Source organism: Ovis canadensis, chromosome 6 (genome assembly GCF_042477335.2).
Source record: "Ovis canadensis isolate MfBH-ARS-UI-01 breed Bighorn chromosome 6, ARS-UI_OviCan_v2, whole genome shotgun sequence".
NCBI lineage: Eukaryota > Metazoa > Chordata > Mammalia > Artiodactyla > Bovidae > Ovis > Ovis canadensis.
Window position 1 is genome coordinate 127,761,877 of NC_091250.1, and position 25,918 is coordinate 127,787,794.

Sequence of the window (25,918 nt, forward strand, 5' to 3'; positions counted from 1 at the left end):
TTACAGCTACAGAAAAAGTTAGAAGGTATATTTACATTTCCTTCCCATTAAAAAAACCAGAGATATAAACCACTGTTTTATCTATTAATAAATTTAACATAGACAATTTTCATTCATTCCACAAGGATTTCTTCAGTATTCACCCTGTGCCAGCTCCTATTATAGGAGGCCACACCGTTTATGTTCATCTGGGCATATCTGTTGCAGTTATGAAATTTTAATATTATTAATTCAGTTTTTAAAGTTCATTCTCTAATAATAAAGCCCTCCCCAGTCTCATCTTGGAAAATATGGCTTTAAAACAAGGCTTACTTTTTCATGGGTACAGTTTGAACCATGGGTACAGTTTGAACCCCGGGTACAGTTTGAACCCTGGGTTTACTTTGAACCCTATCAAATACAAAAAAGGGAGATAATTACAATTACAGCTTAACAGTTGCACCCCCCCGCACACACACACACATTTTTACTTTAATACAGATGCTGACAAAGCAACTTCAGGAGAAACAGGTGTTGAGAAGGAGGTGACCGGAGTCAAAATGAACACAGTTTGAGTATAAGTTCACTAGGCACAGAGTGAAGGGTGGACCACAAGTCAGAATGAAAAGTAGTAAAAACAGTTACAAAGTAAAGTGCCAAGTCCCCGAGACAGAGGAACTGCAAAGAAGAAATAAGAAGGCTGATTAAGACAGCTGAGACGAGTAAGCAGGAGGAAAGATAGTTAAAATAAGTGTAAGAAAATCTTTACAAAGGAAACATCTGATTAGGGGTGACCCCGCCACTTTAAAAAGCAATCGAGTTCAACCTCATCAGAGCCCTTTTTAACAAGTGCTTGGAAGGTGGCGCCACTCAGAAACCACCGCAGCCTCTTACTTGTTCACGGGGTCATCCTCATACACATCTTCAGAATACATTCGACGGAAGTACTTAGCCAGCTTCACGGCGAAAATGACAGCAGGAAGTAAAAGCATGGTCGCCTTTCCCATGCCAAACCAAAACAGATTCTGGGGGCGGGGGGAGAGAAAGAGGAAATCACGAGGATTAGTTGCTTGAAGATGAAAAATGGAAAACAACACGGGTTTGGGGGGGGGGATTTAATTTCGCATTCTTTTTAAATGAATTCTAATTTCATTGACTTCAGATGAGCCAACTACCGGCTGAAGGGCTAACCTATTATTCTAGTTCATTCTGTCTATCTGAAAACCTGGATTTGATCCTCTTGTTGTATTTATTTTTACAAATGAGGCACAGAGGCAGAAAGCTGGCGAAGAGAGATTAAGCACCGAGGGCCCCGAACAACTGGGAAGGGCCCTCCTCGGTGGCTCCCCTCTGCGGCCGGCACAGGCGCTAGGCCAGCGTGCAGACCGGGGCCCCAGTCCTTGTCCAAGCTGTTTCCATGTGATGGTGGCTCCTGAAACTTTCTGACTTTGCTCTGCATCTGAACAGTGCAATGATAGCATCTCCTCCCGGGACATTATTGTGTGAGGCACATGAGGCTCCCAACAACATTCCGTGATGAACTTAACCAATCTTGAACAACAGTCACGGGCTGGATTCAATCCTGTTCTGTCTAAGAATCAACAATAAAGTATTTTTTAAAAGATAGCTGCTGAGACTTCCCTGGTGGGACTAAGACTCTGGGCTCCCAGACGGTGCCTGGTCAGGGGATTGAAAGTGAAAGTGAAGTCACTCACTCATGTCCAACTCTTCTCAACCCGGTGGACTGCAGCCCACCTGGCTCCTCCGGCCATGGGACTTGCCAGGCAAGACCACTGGAGTGGGGCGCCATTGCCTTCTCCATATACACACTACTATATATCAAACTTCTTGTGGCTCAGAGGGTAAAGCGTCTGCCTGCAATGCAGGAGACCTGGGTTCGATCCTTGGGTCAGGAAGATCCCCTGGAGAAGGAAATGGCAACCCACTCCAGTACTCTTGCCTGGAAAATCCCATGGACAGAGAAGCCTGGTAGACTACAGTCCATGGGATCGCAGAGTCGGACACGACTGAGTGACTTCACTATAGACTTCACTGTATATAAAACAGGTGACTCGATTCACTTTGCTGTACTGCAGAACCTAACACAATACTGTAAATCAACTATACTCCAATAAAAAATTAATTTGAAAAAATGTTTTAAAATTTATTCTACCACACACACACACAAAATCAGCTAATACCTACTGAGCTGTTGCTCAGGGCAGGCACTGGCCAGCACGCTTCCCATGGGTTTTAAAATTTAGATTCAATCTTTCAGACGAAATTGAAAGCAGTCATATGTTCTATTTTAATCCTAGTGTTTTAAACATTGCTAACGGGTGGCTTTACGATATAAACTAGTGGAAGGACAGTATTATGGAGTCAAAAGAACAGGAACGGATAAGAGCTTTGTTTAATTCCATCGGTCGCATGTGATGATTCAAAAAATTCACCACTATTACGTTTCAACACAAAAGAGCTAGCTAGGCATCTCAAAACTGATTTCAATATAAATGCAACTTCATTCAAAGGCACTAGATGGTCAACTTCATTCAACTAACCTCAATACAGAGATCTGGTGTTCCAACCCCTTGTCCCTCTTTACTATCATTTATCATTTCTAAGATTCTGTGATTCTGCCTAGAATTGTTTACCACCATCAACAAAAGTATTTAGTCAATCAAAACCATCAAAGGAAGATACACCACCAGAATCATTTAAACCCCATTCAAAATGGTTGGGTCAAAATTCCTGAAAACTAATATCCTTTATAGGAAAGAGACTATCTGGCTATCCCCTCAAAACTACGTGTCATTCTGCTACACAACCATGAAAAATGATTTTGCTCGATAGATACAGACCTGGAGATCTCTCATACAGTTGAATTAAAAAGCAGACTGCAGAATAGCAAGTATAATGAATTCCTTTTTATAAAAATATACATATTCAAGGCAGGCAAAAAAGATGAAAAAAATAAATACCACAATTAAGACAATAGCCCACTTAGGTCGGTGGCAAAATTTTCGAGTGTTCCTTTACATATTCCGTATCACCTTAAAATATACACATACAGCCTATATTATCTGGCCTTCTTTTCAATAAACAAACTTTTAGATCCCGAGTTCACATGTCGCAACTAAAGATCTCTCGTGCTGTGAAGAAGACCCAGCACAGCTAAATAAATAAATAAATATTTTTTAAAAAACTTATGGCGCTGCAAATTTAAAAAAAAAAAAAAAGATAGCTGCCGATATTCCTAAGTCACATGTCACATAGAGACCTCGGTTTACGTCTTTTCAGAAAGAGTCTCAAGTCAGACCTCACAATGCCGAGCCCTGGTTACCCCAGGACAACATCACCTGGAGCTGAGTGCTGGTTCTTCCTTTACGTGGGCCCTCTGTCCCCAGCTCGCTGCAGGCCACACCACTAGCCCTGGCAGGCGTGGCACCCAACATTATTAAGCTGACCCTCCAACCAGAACTGACAAGGCCCATGCATGACCTGCATGGCTCTGTGGGCACCACACACCAGCCAGTGTCTGACGTCGGCCTGCTTTGTAAACCTACCGCCTGCCACCTCCCTGTCTTAGGATAATGCTGGAACCCTAGAGTAGCCCACCTCACTGGTGGAGAGGAGTGGATAGGAGTCCGTCTGCCAGTGCAGGGGACACAGGTTCGCTCCCTGGTCCGGGAAGATGCTGCATGCCTTGGAGCAACTAAGCCCGTGAGCCAGAACTCCTGAGCCTGTGTGCTGCAGCTCCTGGGGCTGGTGAGCCTAGAGCCTGTGCCTCCGCAACAGGAGGGGCTACCGCGCCCACGCAAGCAATAAAGATTAGCTCCTGCTCACTGCAACCAGGGAACGCTGTGCAAAGTAAGGAAAACCCAGCGTGGCCAAAAATAAATCAGTACGTAAAAATTTGAAAAAAACAACCACCAGACCTTCGGATCTCAGCCACTGCATTTCTGCTTTATTCCTGGCTAGGCTTAGCGTCGGACACGGTTCCATCATTTGGCCCAGAATTTCCAGTAAATCGGTTCTCCTTTCCCACGTGTTCTTTTATTGGTAAATTTCTACACTCTCAAGACTGTTTGGAGAGTCTTTAGAGCTTTATGACAACCATACCTTTTACTGGAAGCTGCCTCAATCCTTCTGGGTACAATTAAGATATTAAAACAAACATGTTTGTCAGCCTGGAGTCTATTTTCCCAGCAGAGACAATAGTCAGAACTCTTCCTTCCCCTTTAAAACACCTTCTATAAAGCTCTCGCCAACAGTCTTCCTGAGCATCTTCCAGTCTCCCTTCCAGTGGTTCCCGATTATCTGGGAGAGGCGCCTGCTAGTTGGGTGATTTGACTGGCTGCAGGCAGGCGGTGGAGACTGGATGCCAGGAGACCAACTTAGAATGAAGCAGCCTAACTGAGGGCTGCCCTAATGAGGGCTTCAGCCAAAGCCGTCAGCAAGGACTCGAAGCAGCAAACACAAGGGTACAAAGTCAGAAGAGGACAGAAGTAGCCAGGAGGCCAAGGCGGGGGCAGGGGGGTGATGTCTGCATGGCTGGGAAACGGGCAGGATCGTCTCCATCCAGGGAGGAACGTTCATCCCTGCAGAAACACATGGGCCAGGGAGATGGAGGGATGGAGTGATGTGAACGCATGGTGACAGGCAGCTCTCGATCCATCCTTACGGCCTGTGCCAGGTACCACTCCTGATGACGGGCACGCAGCAATGGCAAAAACACGTGCTTTAGGCGTCCAAGTCTAGTGTGTGTAGTAGGGGACAGGTCTTAGTCAGACAGACACCCCAGTGCCAGTATAGACAGCACATCTCTAAAAGCAGAGAGTCCCACGGGTGTGCAGACAAGCGAGGAGCTGGGAAGATCAGAAAAGGCTTCCAGGGGGGAAAAAAAAAAAAGATATATTTCAGCTGAGATCTGAAAACTGAACCACAGCTCAGCTACTAACAGTGAACATTTATGGGGTGTGTTAATGCACCAGGGAAAGTGTCAAGGGCTTTCCATATCCTCTCCCTCTGAACCATCGAAACAAGCTCAGAAAAGCTCAATCATTTTTTCCCCGGTCACAGAGTTCAGAAAATGTAGAGGTGGAATTTGAATTCAGAGCCCGTGTTCTCAGCCATTATATTCTAAGACCTCGAGGCGTAAGCTAGGTGGCGTAGAGGTCTGGAGGGGAAGAATGAGAGGAAGAGAACCTGTATCTAGTTTCCAGGCAGAGGAAGTGACACCGGCAAAGGCCCTGAGGTGGGAGGTAGAGACTCTTTTAAAGAAATGAAAGAAAACAAGAGTGTCTGGAGAACAGTCAATACTGTGATGCAATGGTGCAAGTGTGGCCAGTCACGCAGGGCTCATGGGTAACGTCAAGGACCAGTGGTGTTAAGTGGTCCTGGGCCAGCCGCCGAGGTGCTTCCAGTGCAAGGAGGCAGAGGATGGACTCGTGGAGACATCGGTGTACAGTGAGGAGTGATCCGGAGCCAGGAACAAAACTGATGAACCACAACTCAGCGGCCCAATGGGAGCATCTCAAAGGGCTGCTGCTCACTCAACAATTAAACTAACTTTGCTGCAGTTCTAGGGTTACATAGAGGGCTTCACTAAGAGTCCTTTGAAATGCTGGCAATCTGCACACCACTGATGGCCCTTTCTAATTATTTCAGACAGATAAAGAGTTTTCTTGGGGCTTCCCTGGTGGTCCAGTGATTAAGAATCTGCCTTCCACTACAGGGCTCATGGGTTCCATCCCTGGTCGGGGAACTAAGAGTCCACATGATACACGGTGTGGCCAAACAAAGAGAGTTTTCTTCATGGGGGTCTCCTGACTTCTGTAAATAAAATTCTACCAAGGAATGAAGATAGGCAGGGAGGACGTTGAATTTTCCAGCCTATTAGTATCACAGCAAATTCATCTACAGTTTAGATCTTAGGTCTTGAATTCTACGACTGTAACAGACCCAAGCAGAAGCCTATTATTCTCTTTTAAAACATTTTTTTATTTTTTAATTTTTCTTTATTATTATCATTATTTGGCTGCCTAGCAGGCAGGATCTTAGTTCCACAGCCAGGTACTGAAACCATGGCCACAGCATGAGGAACATGGTCTTTTTTCCACTGGACCTCCCGGAGCTCCAGGAACCTGTTTTCTGTTATAGCATGAACTATCATTTGGAGAAAGCAAAAGATGGTGATCCTTTGAAAGATGAAACTCTTACCAGGGGGTCGACGATGTAGCTGCACAGAAAGACGTTAACAGCCGAATCCACCGCCGTGGCCGCCGGTTTGCAGGCTGCAAACTGCTGGGTGATCTATGGACGTAAGAGACACAGGCAAACCTTGATGGAGCCACACCCACACAATCCCACACAACGTTCAGCTCTGGATCTCCAGGCCCCCTGGGTAAGGAGCTGAGAGCTGGTTCTATGGATGAGTTCTACAACACATGAAAGCATGTACTTGAAAACAAGACCCCAATTCTCTCTGAGCCTCGCTTTTCAGTTCCCTCATTTGTAATCTGTTTATTCCCTAAGTTGTGTCTGACTCTTTGAGACTCCATGGACTACAGACCACCAGGCTCCTCTGTCCATGAGAATTCCCAGGGAAGAATACTGGCGTGGGTTGCCATTTCCTCCTCCAGGGGATATTCCGGACCCAGGGATCGAACCCGTGTCTCCTGCATCTTTACCACTGAGCCACCAAGGAAGCCTCTAGGAAAAAAAGGAGAAGTGGGTGGCAGGGGATGAGATGGTTAGATAGCATCGCCAACTCAAGGGAAAATGAATTTGAGCAAACTCCAGGAGATAGTGAAGGACAGAGGAATCTGGTGTGCTGCAGTCCTTGGGGGCCCAAAGAGTCAGACACAACTGAGCAGCTAAAAAACAGCACTTGTTATTTGGAATAGTCAGACGCAAGTGGGTAGACTCTGGAGAGAATTAGAGTACACGTGGCCAGTACAATGTCTCAGTCGGAATTTCTTACCTGACCCCTTTGCAATCTGATAAAGTATGTGGGAAGAAAATGGAAAGTTACGTAATGAATATACGTACATTTTACAACAGGGGTCAGCCAACTTTTTCTACAAAGGGCCAGAATGTAAATATTTTAGGCTTTGCAGGCTAGGCTGAGACATATCTGTTGCTCCACTCTGCCATGGTGGGGTGAAAACAACCACAGATGAACACATGGGTGTGGCGGTGTGCCAATAAAACTTTATTTACAATAAAACCTTATTTACAAAACGGGCAGGACCTGCAGACCCAGTCTAAGAAGACATTACTGAGGTTAGAGTAAACAAGTTTATTGAATCACAGACAGATGCCCCAATCCCATCAGATTAAGAAAACTATATTCATTCGCTCAGAAACCTCTGGAGTGAGTACACTAAGCTATTAGATAGCTCTTCAGGGCAGAGGTGTGTCCTATTTCCTTTGCTTTACTGGTTGACTCACCTCCCCCTTATCATCCACCTTTACACGACAAGGCAACTCATGTCATTAATAACCTTATGTTTCTCCTAGCTCAAACAAATCTGTACACTCTCTTTATAGGTTTTTTCAAAGTTAGTTATAAAAACAGGGGGAAGGGTGCACATGGGCCAGTGGAACAGCACAGAAAGTCCAGAAGTGACCCCACCTACTTAGGGCGAATGAGTCCACGACAAAGGAGGCAAGAAGACACAATGGAGAAAAAACAATCCTCTCAACTAGTGGTGCTGGGAAAACTGGACAGCTAGGCCTAAAAGAATGAAAAGCAAACATTCTCTAACAACATATACAGAAGTAAACTCAGAATGGATTATTGACCCAATTGTGAGACTGGATATTATCAAACACCTAGAGGAAAACTTAGGCAGGACATTCTGATATAAATCACAGCGATATTTTTTGGATCCATTTCCTTACACTCTGAGGCTTAGAGTAATGTAAACAAAAGCAAAAATAAACAAATGAGATCTAACTAAACTTAAAAGCTTTTGCACCACAAAGGAAACCATAAACAAAATGAAAAAACAACCCATGGAATAGGAGAAAATACTTGCAAGTGATGTGACCAACAATGGCTTAATTTCCAAAAGAAGTTTGCACTGCTCAATACAAAAAAACCCCCAAACAACCCAATCAAAAAATGGGCTGCTGCTGCTGCTGCTAAGTCACTTCAGTTATGTCTGACTCTGTGCGACCCCATAGATGGCAGCCCACCAGGCTCCCCCGTCCCTGGGATTCTCCAGGCAAGAACACTGGAGTGGGTTGCCATTTCCTTCTCCAATGCATGAAAGTGAAAAGTGAAAGTGAAGTCGCTCAGTCGTGTCTGACTCCTAGTGACCTCATGGACTGCAGCCCACCAGGCTCCTCCGTCCATGGGATTTTCCAGGCAAGAGTACTGGAGTGGGGTGCCATTGCTTTCTCCCCCAAAAATGGGCAGAACACCTAAATAGACACTTTCGCAAAAGATATACAGATGAACAACAGGCACATGAAAAGATGCTGAACATTTCTCATTAGTAGAAAAATGCAAATCAAGACTACAATGTGCTATTAACTCCCCCCAGTCAGAATGGCCGTTATCAACAAGTCTACACATAAGTGCTAGAGAGGGCGTGGGGCAAAGGGGGTCCTCCCTGGACTGTCGCTCAGGATGGAAATAGCGCAGCCACTATGAAGAACAGTACAGAAAACAGCACTAAAAACAGAGCTACCATCTGATCTCTCGACCCCACTCCTGGACATATATCTGGAAAAGGATGAACCTGGAATTTCTAAAAAACTACATCCCCACGTTTACACGAGCACCAAGGACACTGGTCGTGACGTGGAAGCAACGTCGTCTTCCAGGTATTACGTGTGACCGCCGTGTGGCCCCTCGTCCAGTGAGGAGATGCAGGAGGCGATGGTGCGGAAGGCAGCGCAGTCCTGACCGCCCGCCCACCCTGGGTGTGCCCGGCGGGCCAGCGCCAAGCAGACCCTGAGGCCTTCAGCTCTGGGGGTGGGGGGTGTGGGGGGCAGCGGAGACCTCAGGAAGCTGGGCTTTGGAGGAGAGGCAGGCGCCAGGTCTAGAGGGTGGGGCCCTGGGGAAGAGGAGGTGCGACATGCCCAGAGCATCATGTAGAGAGAGTGGTGAATGTTTCCCGGAATCAGCTGGGATGCGGGGTGAGTCAGGAGAGCGGGAGGAGGGCGCTCCGCCAGTGAAGGGCTGGAGCAGAGCTGAAGAGCTCCTGGTTGCTCAGGGTGGCCTAAGTCTCCCCGCCTCACTAGACTTCCCGGGGTTCCTCTTGGCCGGCTGCCCCTCCCTCAGTGGCTCAGCTGTAGGCCCACCCTCTGTGGAACAGTCCTCAGCGGGGACCGGCCCAGAGCCCAAGATGACGAAAGGCACTTGTGAGATGCTGAGCTCTCCACTGGCCGTGTGCTGGGAGCAACGTGCGCCACTGGAAACTTCACTCTGCTCCTCGACATCTCTCTTTCGACCGACTCATGGAGACCCAGCTTTGTGGACTGACTTTTGTCCCCGACACATTCCCAGGGTGAAGTCCTAGCTCCCTCTGAATGTGACCGTCTATGGAGATGGGGTCTTGGAAGAGGCGATTCAGTTACAGTGAGGTCACTGAGGGGGCCCTGATCCAGCAGGACCGCTCTTCATATTAAATAAAAGAAGAAGAGATTGGGACACACACTCATGTAGAGGGGAGACTCTGTGGAAACACAGGAGAAGCCACGGAGAGGCCTCAGAAGAAACTACCATGCCCACACTTTGAACTTGGACTTCCAGCCTCCAGAATCTTGAGAAAATAGAACTCCTGTTGTCTAAGCACTGAGTCCACAAAGACACCAGTGACGTGTTAATCACAGGCTCAGTGCTGCCCGAGGCACGGACAAACCACAGCTGCAAACGACCCCGACAGTAAGCTCACGGGTCAGCAGGGCAGACACAGCGGAGGCGGCCAGCATTCCCAGAGCGAGGAGCAGAGGGAGCCGGGGTGCCAGTAAGCTCATGGGTCAGCAGGGCAGACACAGCGGAGGCGGCCAGCATTCCCAGAGCGAGGAGCAGAGGGAGCCGGGGTGCCAGTAAGCTCATGGGTCAGCAGGGCAGACACAGCGGAGGCGGCCAGCATTCCCAGAGCGAGGAGCAGAGGGAGCCGGGGTGCGGTGGGGTGGGGCACAGGGCGTGGGGGTCAGCGTCCGTGGGGTGGCCCGGGGAAGACACCCAGGGTGGGCCGTGCTCATGTGACTCCTTATGGTTTCCTCCACTCGTAGCCCATTGGCTCAAGGTCTACTTATCTCCCGTCTAATTTCTGAATCCTGGTTTTATCCTAGAAAATTACTGTCCCCAGACATAGCCCCTGTAGGTCCATCAAAGACAAGCCACTTACAGTCATCTCGACCCACTGCAGATACCATTCAAAGTAGCTTATTATCTTACTCCCGAACTGCTTACTTTCCTGGAAAGACATCAAAGAGCAACAAGGCCATTAAAATGATTCCACCGCTCTCTAGCGAAGCACGAGACTGTGGTTGCACACCCCCCTCCTGGTATAACAACTTACTTCAACAACAATTTTGGACAGCTGGCTGGTGAGAAAGTCCTGGGTAGAATTCAAAAAGAAAATGGTGGTGGACACTCTGACCTGCAAAACACGGCAACGGGCGACACAGTGTCAAGAGACACAGGGCTTTCATCAGACAGTTTGCGTATCGGTGCAAATACGGCTCACGCAGCCCCAGGGCACCCTGACTTGCCAGTGGAGACTGTTCCAGCAGTTCGTGGGTAGTGACGCCCTCCCGGCTTTGGCTCCCAGGGCGTGGGTGCGCGTCCCCACTCCGCGATGAGCCTGGCGGATGGGGTGCGGCTGGGCTCGCCCTGTGCCGGTTTCCCAGTGAGAATGGAAACTTGTGGGCAGAAGGCAGTGAGGCTTGGAGGCTGCAGTGTCTCTGTGAGGGTGGCCTGCGGCCGTCCACACGCGCACTGTCCACGCCCACACATGGCTTCCCGTTGAGCAGACAACCATATGCCAGGATGCAGTCTGCGCTTACACAAGTCTTCTAGAAAGGGGAGGATGGGGAGACCCAGTCCGGTGTTTCAAATGGGTGGATAACTGAGGCTTGATTTTACTTAAAATAACTGCAAGACCCAACACCTCTGAAAGTCCACATGTACTTTTGCAACAAGACCCCAAGACAGAGAAAGAAAACACATCCTTACCTTCAGCCCACTGGTCCTGTAATGAAGCGTCTTCATTTGTTTGTTCATGGTGCTCTAGCGAACAAACATATTTACCGGTAAGTGGAACTAGAAGATCACACGACCTTTGTGTCCACCCCCTGCCCCCGCATCCCTACGCCAAGTCAGCCATCAAATCTGACCTTACTCTGTGACAGTTTCATTCAAGAGAAAAACACCAGACACGGGGAAGGATATGCACCTCACATATCTGGGTGTAAGAAAACCTGAAGAAGAAACTCGGAATATATCTTCTGGAGCTCTGATGGGCAGTTACTCACGGGTGACAGAGCCGCACGACCCTTCTGAGTGGGTTGTTCAGAGTAAAACCTGCCCCACAGCAGAGGCTTCATTTGCCTGGTTTAGAAAAGCGGTTGGCAAACTTTATCAGTTCAGGGCCAGATAAGAAGTCTTTCCGACTTTGGGGACCACACTCTGTCCGAATCTCCCCACTCTGCCCTTGTAGCCAGGAGCAACCACAGAGGATCTGTACACAGGACGGGCCAGGCCCTGCTCCAGGAGAGCCTTGCTTCTAATAAACAGGCAGCAGTAGGGGCATTCCCTAAAAGCCGTGTCTCTGACTCCGCGCTTGCACTGCTGATGACCTGGCTTCGATCCCTTGCTGGGGAAATAAGATCCCAAAAGCCACAGGCCGTGGCCAAAATTAATTAATTAATCAAATAAAAAACAGGCAGCAGGCTGGGGTGCATTCAGGGGCTACAGTTTGCAAAGCCCTGGTTTAGGTCATAGGTCATATCTATGGAACAACTTGCCTAATTGTAAGTCAGCATAACTCTGCATAGGCCAAGGAGGCCTGTGTCTACTTGAAGGAAAGCATTTAAGGGACATGTCCAAACAAACTTAAAATGGTAACAAACTCGTGCAGGGCATAAAGTATAGCACAAGAAGAACTGTGATGAGCCCAAACACAGATGAAGAAAATTCTAGAGGACTTGGTGAATTAGAAAGGCAAGAGGGAACATGAAGAGAGAGATGATAAGAACTAGCTCTAGAAGATTCCAAAGTCGGAGTCAAGCCAACGCATAAGCTTCTTCCAAGCTGAGCAGGCTGATCTGGAAGCTGGTTCCCCTGACAACTGCATACATGACCCCCCACCCCAAGCACACAGCAAGCATAATAACAACAGCTCCTGTTTGCAGAGTCCCTCTGGGATGTCAGATCCTTCATCTCAAAGAGCCAGGTAACAGTGAGGCAAGGACCCCTCCTCTTGCTTTTAAACAAGAAAAACTAAGGCTACCAGTCTTGGGAGAAGCAGAAGCAAGACTTGAAATCAGGTTGACATGACTCAAGAGCTTATGTTCCTTCTCTGCTTCCTTTCTGGCATTTACGAAAGAAGCCAGAGGGTAGTGAGAATAACAAGGAAGGAAGGAACCGAGCGAGGAAGACTGACAAATATACACAACCGTGGGCAAAATAGACGGCTGGTGTGTGAAATAGATAGCTCCCTGCTGTACAGACGGGGAGCTCAGCGCAGTGCTCTGCGACGACCTAGACGGGTGGGAGGGGACCGGGTGGGCGGATCGCTCAAGAAGGAGGGGTATACGGATGCTGACGGCTGACTCGCCTTGCTGTAGGGCAGAAACTAACACAGCGCTCTGAGGCAGCTATTGTTGGTGTTCGGTGGCTAAGTCATGTCTGACACTTTTGCAACCCCATGGACTGTAGCCCTCCACGAGTCTCTGTCCATGGGATTTCAGAGACAAGAATACTGGAATAGGCTGCCATTTCCTGCTCCTGGAGATCTTCCCAACCCAGGGGTGGAACACATGTCTCCTGTTTTGGCAGGCAGATTCTTTACCTCTGAGCCACCAGGGAAGCCCAAAGCAATGATACCCCAATTTTTTTAAATTAGTTATTCAAAGCTAAAAAAAAAAAAAAAGAAGAAGAAGAGAAAAGTGAGAAAGTCGGATGGAAGAGAGGAGGGAAGACAAGGGGAACACGGAGTAGACCTAAATGCAGACAGAAAGGACACCGCGTTGCCATCGTGTGTGGCAAGGTGTGAACACAGAGAGCGTGGTAAGAAAACACTAGGTAAGGCCGAGTCCAGCACTTTACCACCTGCGTGGCTTAGGAGAGCTTTTTAAGGCCATGAAAAATGAGAGCAAAACAGATGGAGGCAACCGCGCATTTAAGCTGTTCACACACAGATAAGAAAAGGAGGTGCGAACATCGAAAACGTGTCCTCTTCAAAGCCCAGCTACTAGCATTTCTTTTAAAAATAGCTCTGTTTCTTAGCCTGAAAGAAAGTGAAAGTGAAGTCGCTCAGTCGTGTCCGACTCTTTTCGATCCCATGGACTGTAGCCTATCAGGCTCCTCTGTCCATGGGATTGTCCAGGCAAGAGTGCTGGAGTGGGTTGCCATTTCCTTCTCCAGGGGATCTTCCTGACCCAGGAATCGAACCCGGGTCTCCCGCATTGCAGGCAGATGCTTTACCATCTGAGCCACCTGAGGTTAACTGAATTTGACCTGCGTATGAGACGCAAACATATCACTGGGCTAGGTGAAACGGACTTTGTACAGGTCACAGTGACATAGCAAAAGGTGTAGACTGTTACCATTGAATTCTGCAAAGGAATGACTTGGTTCTGATGGATATTTATTAAGGTATCTGCGTGACTCTTCAAGCTGGTTTTCAAGCGTCCTGAGGGCTACAAAGAAAAGACAGTAAATAAACATTAGTATCTCCTTCCAGACTCTGGAGCACTGTCTCTAGTCACCGCCAGACACACACGTAAAGCCCTTCTTATATGATGATGGGCTTGGAGGGATGGTCCTGAGATGCCTGTAGTCCCTGGTGTGGACAAGAGCCAGACTTGGCCAGGGCACGGAGCACTGCCCCCCAAGCCCAGGGTCCTGGCCACCACGCTCTGCTTCAGGAAAAGAGACCAGGTGCAGCCATTCGCCACCAACCAGCAGAGGAGCTGGCGACGGGGAAGCTTGAAGGGTCTGAGGCACTCTTTGCCCTTCCGTATCTGTTCATCCTTGCAGCCATAAAGCAAGTGTGATCTTGCTCCTACGTCCAAGTTACCATTCCTTACACTGCAAAAATATGCATGCACTGGTGTGGGGCAGTGGAGGGGGGGATGGTATGAAAGCAGACCAGTGCTAAAGCGATGGGGCTGGGGACAGCATCGGAACGTTGCCCTGGGAAGCTTCACGAGCTCATGGACCGTCAGGCCACTCGGCAGTGGCCACTGATGGGAGCTTTTCAACAGGCACAGAGGGGCATTTTTATACCAGGGCCGCCTGTGGCGCCAGGAACCTCTTCCATGGCTCCTCTAAGAATGGTATTGACCTTCGCCCTCTACAGCAAGGACAGCCTTGAACAGGATCGTCTGTACTCACCAGCTGGTTGGCTTTTCTTTGGATATCATTTGCAAATGAGATAAGATTTACTCTCGTGGGACTTCTTTCGGTCTACAAAGAGGTGTAGAAAACTGTGTTATGGAGATGGGATTTTTAAACCTTAACCTGTAACATGCAGAAGGGAACGGTGGCCCACTCCAGTACTCTTGCCTCGAAAAAGCCCATGGACAGAGAAGCCTGGCGGGCTACAGTCCATGGGGTCACAAGGAGCTGGACACGACTTAATGACTAAACAACAACCTGTAACGAGCAACAGAGTGAACATGGGCCCATAAACCCAAGGTAAGGCTAGGCAGCCTGTATTCTTATTTACACGCACAAAACAGCGTGATTTGTTTTCAACCATAAAATGAATCAAAGTACTGGTACCTGCTGTAATGGACATGAATCTCAAAAAACTTAAGGCTATATGAGATGGGACCAGTGAAGGGCATCAGACAGAAAAAGGGTACCCCACTCATAGGAAATATCCAGATAGGTAAATTCATAGAAGCCAAAATGTAGCATGAAGGTTGCCAGGGGCTGGCGTGGGAGACGGAGAGCAATTACTTACTGGGAGTGGAGCTTTCTGTTGAAGGTGATAAACACGCATTAGAACTAGTTAGAGACGGTAGTCATGTAACATTGCAATTATACTAAATGTTAGTGAATTATTCAGTTGGTAGTAAGTTAATTCAATGCTATGCAAATCTCTTCTCAGTTACAGAGAAACAAAAAAAAAAAAGACAAACAAATTAAAAAAACATGCAAAAGATCACCCAGGAACACACGGGTCATACCGCGTTCAAGTAGGCAGCATAGTCTATATCATCTATTCCAGAAGATCTGAGATCCATAAGGGTTTTCATTCCTGTTTTATCCAGCAGTTCTATATCCTCAATTCTTATATTCATATTTTCCAAATTACTATTTATGTCTCCAGTGTGCTGCATGGTTTAAAAAAAAACCCCAAAGATTAGTAAGTCCACTCGTCTCTAAAAATGTCACCGACTTGAAGCTTTAAAGGAGCAATAAAATTTCTCAAGCCAAAAATAAATACACATGCACCTGACTGGCATGTCCTCCTTGTCCCCGAGTCTTCCCTCCCAGCCCTTCTCCAACCCCCAGCCTTCCTCGCTGGGCCCCAGGCCAAGCACCATGTGAGGACCTGGGATGCAAAGCAAAAGCCTGCAGCATCTCCAACCCCCAAAGATCTCAAAAGCGAAGAGGGTACTGTGATAAAGGCCCAGGAACTGCATCGGGACACGAGCCTGGCAAGGCAGTGGGCTGCGGAGGGCTTCTGAGAGGAGGTGGCTTCTGACCAAGTCTTGGCAAACAGAGATGCTGAAAGGGGCTCAGCGGGCTGCTTTCCAGGGGAAGGAGGTGGCCTGCCCTGGACTGGGTAGTAGCAACACTCCAGATCATGGGCATGCAGTTGGTGACTGTGGGATCTTGTGTGTCCAGGGGGCACTGCTCATCATTGAGAAAATGGCATCATGAGTGAGTGAGCAGAGGGCATCCCTTTGGGGCCTGGCTGCAAAATGATATTGTATCTATGAGTGCATGCAAGGTATGTCTAGAGAAGAGAATACAAAATTTGTACACAGCTTTCAAAAAAGCCTCTTGACCTTTGAAAACCCTCAGGCCACCTTGACCTCATGGTGCCCCTTCGGTGATGCCTCCATACTGAAGCCGTGGGGCTTGGGGAACCACTTCTTCCTTTGACTTTCTTTGATATCTGCTTCTGTGTTGGAAGTCCAGAAGACACCAGCTTCCTTAGCTTCTTTTCTACACAGCAGAGAAAGCCAGGAGGCCTCTAGGCATGAGGGAGCGGGCACCACCTAGGCTAAGGGCACCAGAGGCCTGGGCTGCTGGAGCCTCCTCGCCCCTCCTCCCAGCCAGTGTGCTCTGCAGGGGCCTCTCCTTGGAGTCTGAAGACTCCAGTCTTGGCTGTGGGCTTGGGTAAAGGAGGAAAAGTGGGCATCCATTCAGTCCCTTTCCATCCTTGCTGCCATGCTGTGTCTTGCCAAGGGCTCACCTAGGAGGAGCCCTGGGGTCCCGCCACCATTCACACAGAGTAAGGACTCTCTGGGCCACAGTTCTTGTCCCTCATCAGCTATGTGACAGAAAACGATGGCTGGCCTGGGAGAATCAACACCCCGGGAAGCAAGCAGGGTTTGTGCCTCCAGGGACTTTGACATTCAGCAAGCTAAACCCTTTCCCGTGAAGGGTCTGCAAGGAGAACCCTGGAGAGGCTTTTGTTCCATTCACAGGAGAAACTCATGTCTCAGAAAGTCAGCTGGTCAGGGTGATGCCAAGGTCTTGGAATTAGATAGACGTGAGGTTTGTACAGCCTTGCAAATGTACTAAATCACTTCAACTGGCTCATTTTATCTAATGTGAAATCCACCTCAAAAGAGAAAACGGGGACCACTGAATTTGGTAAAGAAACATGTCTATTTCCTGATTGGTCCTAATTACTCACCTTTGTTGGGGAAGGAAATGGCAACCCACTCCAGTACTCTTGCCTGCAAAATTCCATGGATGGAAGAGCCTGGTAGGCTACAGTCCATGGGGTCGCAAAGAGTCGGACACGACTGAGCGACTTCGCTTTCTTTCTTTCTATAGTTCCTTTTGGAGAAGGAAATGGCAACCCACTCCAGTGTTCTTGCCGGGAGAATCCCATGGACAGAGGGGCCTGGTGGGCTACAGTCCATGGGGTCGCAAAGAGTCGGACATGACTAAGCAACTAACACATACACATACTCACCTTTGTAATGTTGAGCTGTTCACTGACATTGTAGATGTGGTCGAGCTTAAGCGTGGCATAAAGGCCTTTATTTTCTTTGCAGTCACTGAGGGAATAAACAGAGAAGTCAGGATGCAAAAGGGCAGTTGTGGCTACCTCTGTCCACTGCGAAGGCTGGAGAGAAAGTTTAACTGTTCATCTTTGTTTACTCTGTGAATATGAACGCGACGTGGCAGCTGAGTGTCAATGCAGTAAGCTGCCACCAGTGTCCCCAGGAATCCCCCAGGGGCCCACCACTCCTGACACCTTTCCCTCTTTTCCTTAATGTCCCATGTTTGGAACAGATACAAGGTGAAAGGTGAAAGTGAAGTCGCTCAGTCGTGTCTGACTCTTTGCAACTTCATGGACTGTAGCCCACCAGGCTTCTCCACCCATGGGATCTTCCAGGCAAGAATAATGGACTGGGCTGCCATTGCCTTCTCCAGGGGATCTTCCCAACTCAGGTCAAACCCAGGTCTCCCGCACTGAAGGCAGACGCTTTACCCTCTGAGCCACCAGGGAAGCCCACAAGAGGACAGGTAGCCTTAGTGCGCTGAGTGGTAACAAAGTTTACAAACTGGGAAGACATAAGCTCTAACCCGAAAAAAACAACCCATGTCAGAGAGATGTGTGTTACCAGGCATTATCTTCATTAAAAGATTTAATAAAAAGTTATTAGAAGACTGTATCAGGCTTCCCTGGTGGCTCTGTGGTAAAGAATCCACCTGCCAAGGCAGGAGACATGGGTCCGATCCCTGATCTGGGAGGATTCAACATGCCATGGGCCAACTAAGCCCGTGAGCCACAACTACTGACCGTGTGCTCTAGAGCCCGGGAGCCACAGCTACTGAGGCCGCGTGCCCTACAGCCTGTGCTCGGCAGCAAGAGAAGCCACTGCCCTGAGAGGCCCCTGCAAGGCAACTGGAGTGCACCCCTGCTCACTGCAGCTACAGAAAGGCCTGCTCAGCAACGGAGGTCCAGCACAGCTGAAAATAAATAAATAAATAAAGTTGTATAGGAAACTTTATCCACTGACTTCCTGGCAGTCCAGTGGCTAAGACTCTGCCCTCCGAATGCAAGGATCCTGGGTTTGATCCACGGTCAGGGAACTAGATATCACATGAAGCAACTAACAGTTTATGTGCTCCAATTACAAATCCCGTGGGCTGCAGTTAAGTGCCCAGTGAAGCCAAATAAAGAGATTAATTTGTTGTTAGTCAGTTGCTAAGTCATGTCCCATTCATTGCCCACCCATAAACTGCAGCCCACCCGGCTCGCCTGTACTTCACTGTCTTCTGGCGTTTGTCGCATTCCTGTTCATTGAACTGGTGATGCTGAATTGGTGACACTATCTAAACATCTCATCTGTCGTCCCCTTCTCCTCCTGCTTTCAGTCTGTCCCAGCATCAGGGTCTTTTCCAATGAGTCAGCTCTTTGTATCAAGTGGCCAAAGTATTGAAGCTTCAGCTTCAGTGTCGGTTCTTCTAATAAATATTCAGGGTTGATTTCCTTTAGGATTAACTGGTTTGATCTCCCTGCTGTCCAAGGGACTCTCAAGAGTCTTCTCCAGCACCTCAATCTGAAAGCATCATTTCTTCCATGCTCAACCTTATGATCCAGTTCTCACATCCACACATGATTATTGGAAAAACCATAGCTTTGGCTAGACAGACTTTTGTCAGCAAAGTCATGTCTCTGCTTTTTAATATGGTATCCAGGTGTGTTATAGCATTCCTTTCACAGAGCAAGCATCTTTTAATATCACAGCTGCAGTCACCGTCTGCAGTGATTTTGGAGCCCAAGACAATCAGACCTGTCACTGCTTCCACTTTTTCCCCATGTATGTGCCATGAAGTGATGGGACTGGATGCTATGATCTTAGTTTTTTGAATATTGAGTCTCAAGCCAGCTTTTTCACTCTCCGCTTTCACCCTTATCAAGAGGCTCCTCACCCCCTGCTATTAGTGTGGTATCATCTGCATATATGAGGTTGTTAAATATTAAAAAAAAACAAAAGCCCCCTATCAAGCCCCTTCCTGACCATTTCCCTCCACATTTCCAGGGCTGAGCTCTACCTAATGAACCTAAGGTTGAACTAAGGGTAGGGGACAGGGAGGGGCTGCCAAACATCCCCTTTGGCTGCAAACCTAACTTGGCCTCACCTCTCCTAACTTCTCTGAAACGTGGCAAATGCCTTCTCGAGTGAGCTCAGCAGGGTGGCCACACCTTTGCACACATTCTTGCCATCCAGATGACCTTGTCCTGAGTGCCGCTTCCTTGTACAGCTGCCAAGGCCCTCCGGCCCCGAGGGACGCCTGGGAGAACTTTCCAGAATCCTGGCCGGGGTGATGCTCCTCTCCAGGGAGCCCCAAGTAGGCTGGCATTGGTGATACACTGACCACCAGAGGAAAGACTGGAGAGTTCCGCCAGAGCCAGAATCCCAAAGAGCTTGCAGATGAGGCCGAGAAGCTTGGCTTCCTTCTCTTAAGCCTGGTGAGGGTTTCATTCATTGCATTCATTGGAGTGCACAGACTCCAATGGATTGAAAGTGTCTTCCTAGAACATGCTGTTGAGAAGGCTCCTGTGACCCTCTGGGCAAAGCAGAAGACCCCAGGTGACGAGCGAGTCCGCCATGAGGGCCGGGTGCCAGGCAGATGGACCCCTCTGCTGCTTACTCACTGTTTCCCTGGATGTGAGGGGAGCTGGTGATACTCAGCTGACTACGATCATACTACTGAAGCGACAGGAAGGGGACTGTGTGGTCACAGAGGCCCTGGGGGTAGAGCCGAGCTGGCGCCCAGGTGGCCTGACTCACGGCCTGGTCCTCAGGCTACACCACTGTCGGCCGTGAGAGACTCAGACTGATGAGAGATGTTCGCATATGGAGGGCTGGGGACATCTTTCTGGCTTCTGCAAGATCTAACTCAAATTTTATGCTAACTAAAACAGATTGCTTGTGGCCTGTCAAAGAGACATTTGTATGTCAGCTTACATACAATGAAATTATGAAAGAAAAGGGTGTACTGACCAGGACAATGTACCCATCAAAACAAAGATTAAATGTTTCCTTCCCTGGGACATCAATGCTGGTCCTTCCTCAGTGATAAGACTGGTGCCAAGGCCATGCTGACTCGCTGTATATACGCTGATCTGTTTTTGCTTTTTGAAATCTTTAATGCATGTATCCCTGACGTATTTAATGTTACTTGTCCTGACAAGATATAAAACTTGCTCAGAGCCATGGTTTCTGGAACAACTCCTCAGAGCTGTCTGAGAGGCTGCCTCCCTGGCTAGAGTCTGCAGTTTGGCTCACGCTGAAGGAGGAAACAGAACAGGTTCTATCTTGAAAGCAGGACTCCATCTTGGGCCGGACTGTGGACTTTGAGCTCTATGCCCAGAATCTATGGAAACGACACACCAACTGGAAAACCAGGCCCCTGGAAGGAAGAGCCCCAGGGCTCTCCATCGCTAAAAGAATACCCTAATTATCTGTGTAACTGAATAGAATCATATATTCTATTATGCTTATTGGGGTATGACTACAGGCCTATTGATAATAGTCCACTGTTAACTACCTAGGCTTAAGGTGTATGACTCACTGGTTAACTTTGATTGTCAGGGAATTCGGGGAGGTGGGTTTGTGCACGTACACTTAGGGTATATAAGATTTTCACAAAAACTTAGTCTTTGGCTAAGAGGAGACTCTGCCTTGGACCCGCCGATATAATAAACTGCACTCCACTATCTGCATCATCCTTCTGAGTGAGTTTGTTTCCCAGAACATGTGGCTACAACAACATAAAACTCTTTCCTATTCCTATTAAAGACTTTGGTATATTTCTGTTCTGTTCTTTTTTTCTGCTGTCCCACAGGCCTTGCAGGATCTTAGTTCCTGAGCAAAGGATGAACCTGGGCTTTGGCAGTGTAAGGATTAAGTCCTAACCACTGGACCTCCAGGGAAATCCCATCTTTATCATTTCTACTGAGAGACTCATCCAGTGAATTCTAAATTGTTATACGGCATTTACCTGGGGCAGGGTGACTCTCAAACAAGAGTTTTCCCAGGGTCCCAAGAATGTATTTTAGGGTCACCTCTACCAATGAATTCTAGTGATAAAGACAGAGTGACTTGGGATGCACCATGCTAAGTCCTAGAGGGTTTTCTGGGGAAGACTGGCTTTTTGGTCTTACTGCTGAGACCAGAGACAGGCTTACTTCTGAAACTGGAAAGTTGACCATTCAAATGAAAAACACGTTGAGAGCAAAATTTTCATTGTAAAAACACAACATTCTAAGTAGCAAAAAAATGCATAATGCAATTATTCATACCTGTAAACTTGTTCAAAAGTGAGATTAACATCCGGTTTGTTAAGTACTAGGCCAGACAGGTAGTATTTCCAATCCTCATTTAGTAAATATGGAGTGTCCAAAACCTAGAAGAAATTTAAAGACAGTTTTACACTAACATATATGCATATAATTAAATAATATTCTGTTAAACATATAATATTTGGGATATTTTTATTTATATCATGACTTACTTCATTGATTTTCAATTAAACTAGAAAACAGAAGTGTGATTGCAATAGACAGACAGATCACTGGGTGGAAATCATAGGAATTATTAAGAGTACATTTTTGGAGGAAAATCTAAGTAAAATAAAGATTAGAAATGGCTAAAGAATAATTTATTCAGAATATCTAATAGGAAGCCATGAAGCAGTAGGCCCAGCTCTTCACTCTTTCTCCCTGGACAAATGGAGTTAAATCAGGCACATTCTTCAACTTCACATTATGTAAGAAGATGGACTAATGAGTACATGACTGTATACATACATACTTGAGAAGTGCAAATGGGAAACACCCTCATTTTTCCAAATATTCTCCTCTACTTTTTAAGAATTCCTTTTTTAACAATTTAATGTAGAAAAAAAGATGATGAAGGCGGGCCACACGGAGCTAGTGTGACAAACTGATGCTCCCAACTGAGTTTTGCTGAGCCAACTGGGGAATTAAAATACCTCCACAGCCACTGGTTTATCTTAGGAGTCCCTCATCTGATTTTATAACGGAGATGAGGTGGACGAATGTGTACAATAAAACAGGGAAGTGGAAACACATTTTTAAAATCAGAATAGGGAGAAAAACACTGGAAAGTCAAAATGAGAAGACAGACCTGTAGATCAAAACGACTTCATTAGTTAATGAAGCTAAACTTGGATACAGCACCCTAAAACCTGAAGTAGTTGGCTGTAGAGGGAGAAAGTGAAGTCCACATTTAATTCTCAACTACCTCGTCAGATTTCCACCAGGGACGACCCATGAGGTATGCCATTTAGCAGTCTCCTTCGCGTCAATATTTTTTGCAGATTTATTTATCGGCTGCTGCAGCCCATGGACTCTCGAGGTGTGGCTCGCGGGCTCATCACAAAGGCTTAGTTGCCCACGGGCGGTGGGATGCTAGTTCCTCCACCAGGGATCGAACCTGAGTCCCCTGCATCGCCAGGTGGATTCTTAGCCACTGGACCACCAGGGAAGTCCCCTCTTTCACTGCAAATTTAGGGCCCTTCCACCATCTGTGTGGGAAACTGTCATCTGGGAAGTTCTCTGAAATATCAGAAACCTCTTGAAGTTTAGAAGGAACCTGGAAAATTTATCCTTTGATGTTCCACATTTGGGAACTACTTCTGAGAAGAACTGTATTCTCCCCGAATATGACAACCAGCTTTGATGAGTAAGCCTTAACTCCTGGTATCGATTTCACTGACGTTAAAAAAGAATACAGTTGACCTTTCAACAACATGGGTTTGACCTGTAAGGATTCACTTCTATGTGAATTTTTTTCAGCACTAAATAATACAGTGCTATGTGGTCTGAGGTTGGTGGAATCTGAGGAAGGGTATATGGAGTAATCATGTGAACAGAAGGCTGAATATAAGTTGAATGCCCAGAGGATCATCACCATCAATGCCCTGGTGTTCAAGGGGCACCTGTACAGCCATTTTTTTTTTTTTTGCTCTGTCAAATAGATGGAGTCTCAACCTACTGAGTACAAACCAGGTGATCATCTTTTTACTCTTGAAAGAAACCCACTAGACATGCAGCTGCTGCTGCTGCTAAGTCGCTTCAGCGTGTCCAACTCTGTGCGACCCCATAGACGACAGCCCCCCATCCCCGGGATTCTCCAGGCAAGAACACTGGAGTGGGTTGCCATTTCCTTCTCCAATGCATGAAAGTGAAAAGTGAAAGTGAAGTCGCTCAGTCGCTTCCGACTCCTAGCGACCCCACGGACTGCGGCCTTCCGGGCTGCTCCATCCATGGGATTTTCTAGGCAAGAGGACTGGAGTGGGGTGCCATTGCCTTCTCCGATCCCTAGGCACAGGGGGAGAATAAAAGCTTTGGCTCAAGCCCTTCGTAATGGACACAATCCATACTTACCTGGAATAACTTTTTGTTTCTGTAGGGCTCACAGACCAGTTTCTCCATATTCCCGCCGGCGACGAAAGTCAGCACCACGGTGGTCATGGCCATCCAAGAAAAGAAGAAACTGAACCCAGCCCCACTGGAAAAACAAACAGGAAAAAAGTCACAACTCTGCAGGCAGTCATTCCCCGTTACCAGAACTTACTCATTCCACCTAGTCCACATATGAAGGGACCTGGGGCGCCAGCTTTCGGCAGGTTAACCTCGGTTCAGCCTACCCAGGGATGCAGACAGGAAGTGCAAGGGGATACTTGGCCCTGGGTCCCTGGCCTGCCTGCAGCCCGGCACTGTGGTGCAGATGTGGACCTGGGGTCACCTGAGGCTGTCCGGTGAGGAGGAGGCTGTAAGTTGGTGTCCGTGGAAAATGCTGCCTGTCCTATCAGCAAACAAAAGACACTACACCCGCGCCAACGGTGAGCCCTGGGGGGCTCAGTATAGAAACAGGATGCCCCCCGCCCCCCCCATCTAGCCACCACCCGCTGTAGCCATCCTGAAAGGACACCCCCTGCAGGGACTCAGGATAGCTGAGGCGCTCGTCGCAGGGATGATGTCAGTGAGCCCAGACTATCTGGCTTTCTTTTCTTTTTTTTTTGAGATGACTCTGTAGACACGCTGCCTGCCTTGTAAGATTTTATTTTTAAGTTGTAGAATGTTGGGCTAGTTTCAGGTATACCACAGCAAAGTAAATCAGTTGCGCCTACACACATGTCCACTGTTTGCTTTTTTAGATTCTTTTCCCATATAGCCCATTACAGAACACGGAGTCAAGCTCCCTGCGCTATACAGCAGGTTCTTATCAGGTATCTATTTTATATACCATAGTGTATGCGTGCGTCTACCCCAGTCTCCCAGTTTATCCCACCTCCCTTTACTCCCTGGTAACCATATGTTCGTTTAGTCCGTTCATGACTCTATTGCTGTTTCATAAGTAAAAGTTCATTTGTACCCTGTTTTGTTAAGAGTCCACACAGAAGCAACATCATATAACATACTGAGTGAAGTAACTCAGACCCAGAGAGACCAGTCCCATGTGGTTTTCTTTAATTAGCACTCATCTTCTGAGGCTCAGAGGACCAGAAAAACTCCTCTGTGGCCTGGCTCCTCCCTCACCTCTTCAGAGAGGTTCCCTCAGAGTGACTTGAGAGGCTGTGTCCTGGCCTTAAGTCCTCAGTTTTGTCCGCCAAATACAGCGTAATTCTCAGCTTTTAGGGGGTGCATTTTTTTTTTCAGTTGGCAGCAGGAGATGTACTCTGGGGAGTCTGAAAGGGGCAGATGTATTCAGATATTCAGAGGGATGTAGACAGAGAAGCACTGTGAGGGACAGCCCACGGTGGCAGGCAGGGGCATCCAGCAGGGAAGCCTGCAGGATTCCCAGAGGGAAGGCCACTGAAGGTTTTTAAACACTGGAGGAACATGTCCCGACTTCTCTCTGTAAAAACAAGCCCTCTTGGCTGCGTGTGAAGGGTGGATGGACAGGTGCCCGCAGTGGAGGGTGTCAGGGAGCTGGCTCTTTCTGGCCCCAGATGGGGGCCTGTTGCAGCTGGGAGTGGTGAGTGGAGTCAAGGGTGAAAGAGGGCTGAACCGGGAGGAAGATACAGGAGGATATGGTGAATACTCGTGCGCTCGAAGGGAAGGGAAGGGTAGGGAAGAGAAGGGAAGGGTGCACCAGGGCTCGTCAGCAGCAGGGACAGGGAAAGGGGGAGAGGATGGACTTTTACAAGGTCCTGTTTTCCGGGAGACATGGCGGAGGAGATGCTGTGCAGATGCAGTTTGGTGTTTGGAGCACAGAGGCCTGGGTTACAGACCTACTTTAGGGAGTGAGTGGCTTAGAAATGATGACTGATCCTTGGGGCTGCGGGGGAAGGCAGGGGCAAGCCTAGGACTGACTGGGCCTGGGAGGACCTCACCATTTGAGCAAGAAGTGGTAGAAAGACAGTCAGCAAAGGAGACCAAGGTGGAGGCTCAGGAGGGTGGGAAGGAAACCAGGAGGGTGTGAGGTCACTGGGAGTTAAGGCGTGTTTACAGGAGGGGCAGCTGTTCCGTCACTGCTGTGACGTTCAAGAAGGACTCAGAGAAGTCCACTG

The 25,918-nt window shown here is 47.9% G+C and overlaps 1 protein-coding gene across 21 annotated transcripts in view; it reads right to left on the reverse strand.

Annotated features, from left to right (window-relative positions):
* PROM1 (prominin 1) overlaps positions 1–25,918 on the reverse strand; it is a 144,680-nt gene that overhangs the window by 1,463 nt on the left and 117,299 nt on the right. For 9 of the 21 annotated variants that reach the window (XM_069594749.1, XM_069594760.1, XM_069594747.1 and 6 more), the window contains 13 exons: positions 23,790–23,913; positions 21,681–21,784; positions 17,334–17,418; positions 15,364–15,510; positions 14,564–14,635; positions 13,774–13,866; positions 11,180–11,233; positions 10,717–11,019; positions 10,524–10,604; positions 10,350–10,418; positions 6,202–6,294; positions 874–1,004; positions 313–390 (listed from right to left, as the gene is read on the reverse strand). In XM_069594749.1, coding sequence (XP_069450850.1) covers positions 313–390; positions 874–1,004; positions 6,202–6,294; positions 10,350–10,418; positions 10,524–10,604; positions 10,717–11,019; positions 11,180–11,233; positions 13,774–13,866; positions 14,564–14,635; positions 15,364–15,510; positions 17,334–17,418; positions 21,681–21,784; positions 23,790–23,913 — 1,434 coding nt within the window. The remainder of the gene's footprint in view (positions 1–312; positions 391–873; positions 1,005–6,201; positions 6,295–10,349; positions 10,419–10,523; positions 10,605–10,716; positions 11,020–11,179; positions 11,234–13,773; positions 13,867–14,563; positions 14,636–15,363; positions 15,511–17,333; positions 17,419–21,680; positions 21,785–23,789; positions 23,914–25,918) is intronic. The other 12 variants (XM_069594754.1, XM_070292455.1, XM_069594756.1 and 9 more) reach the window with 3 other exon arrangements.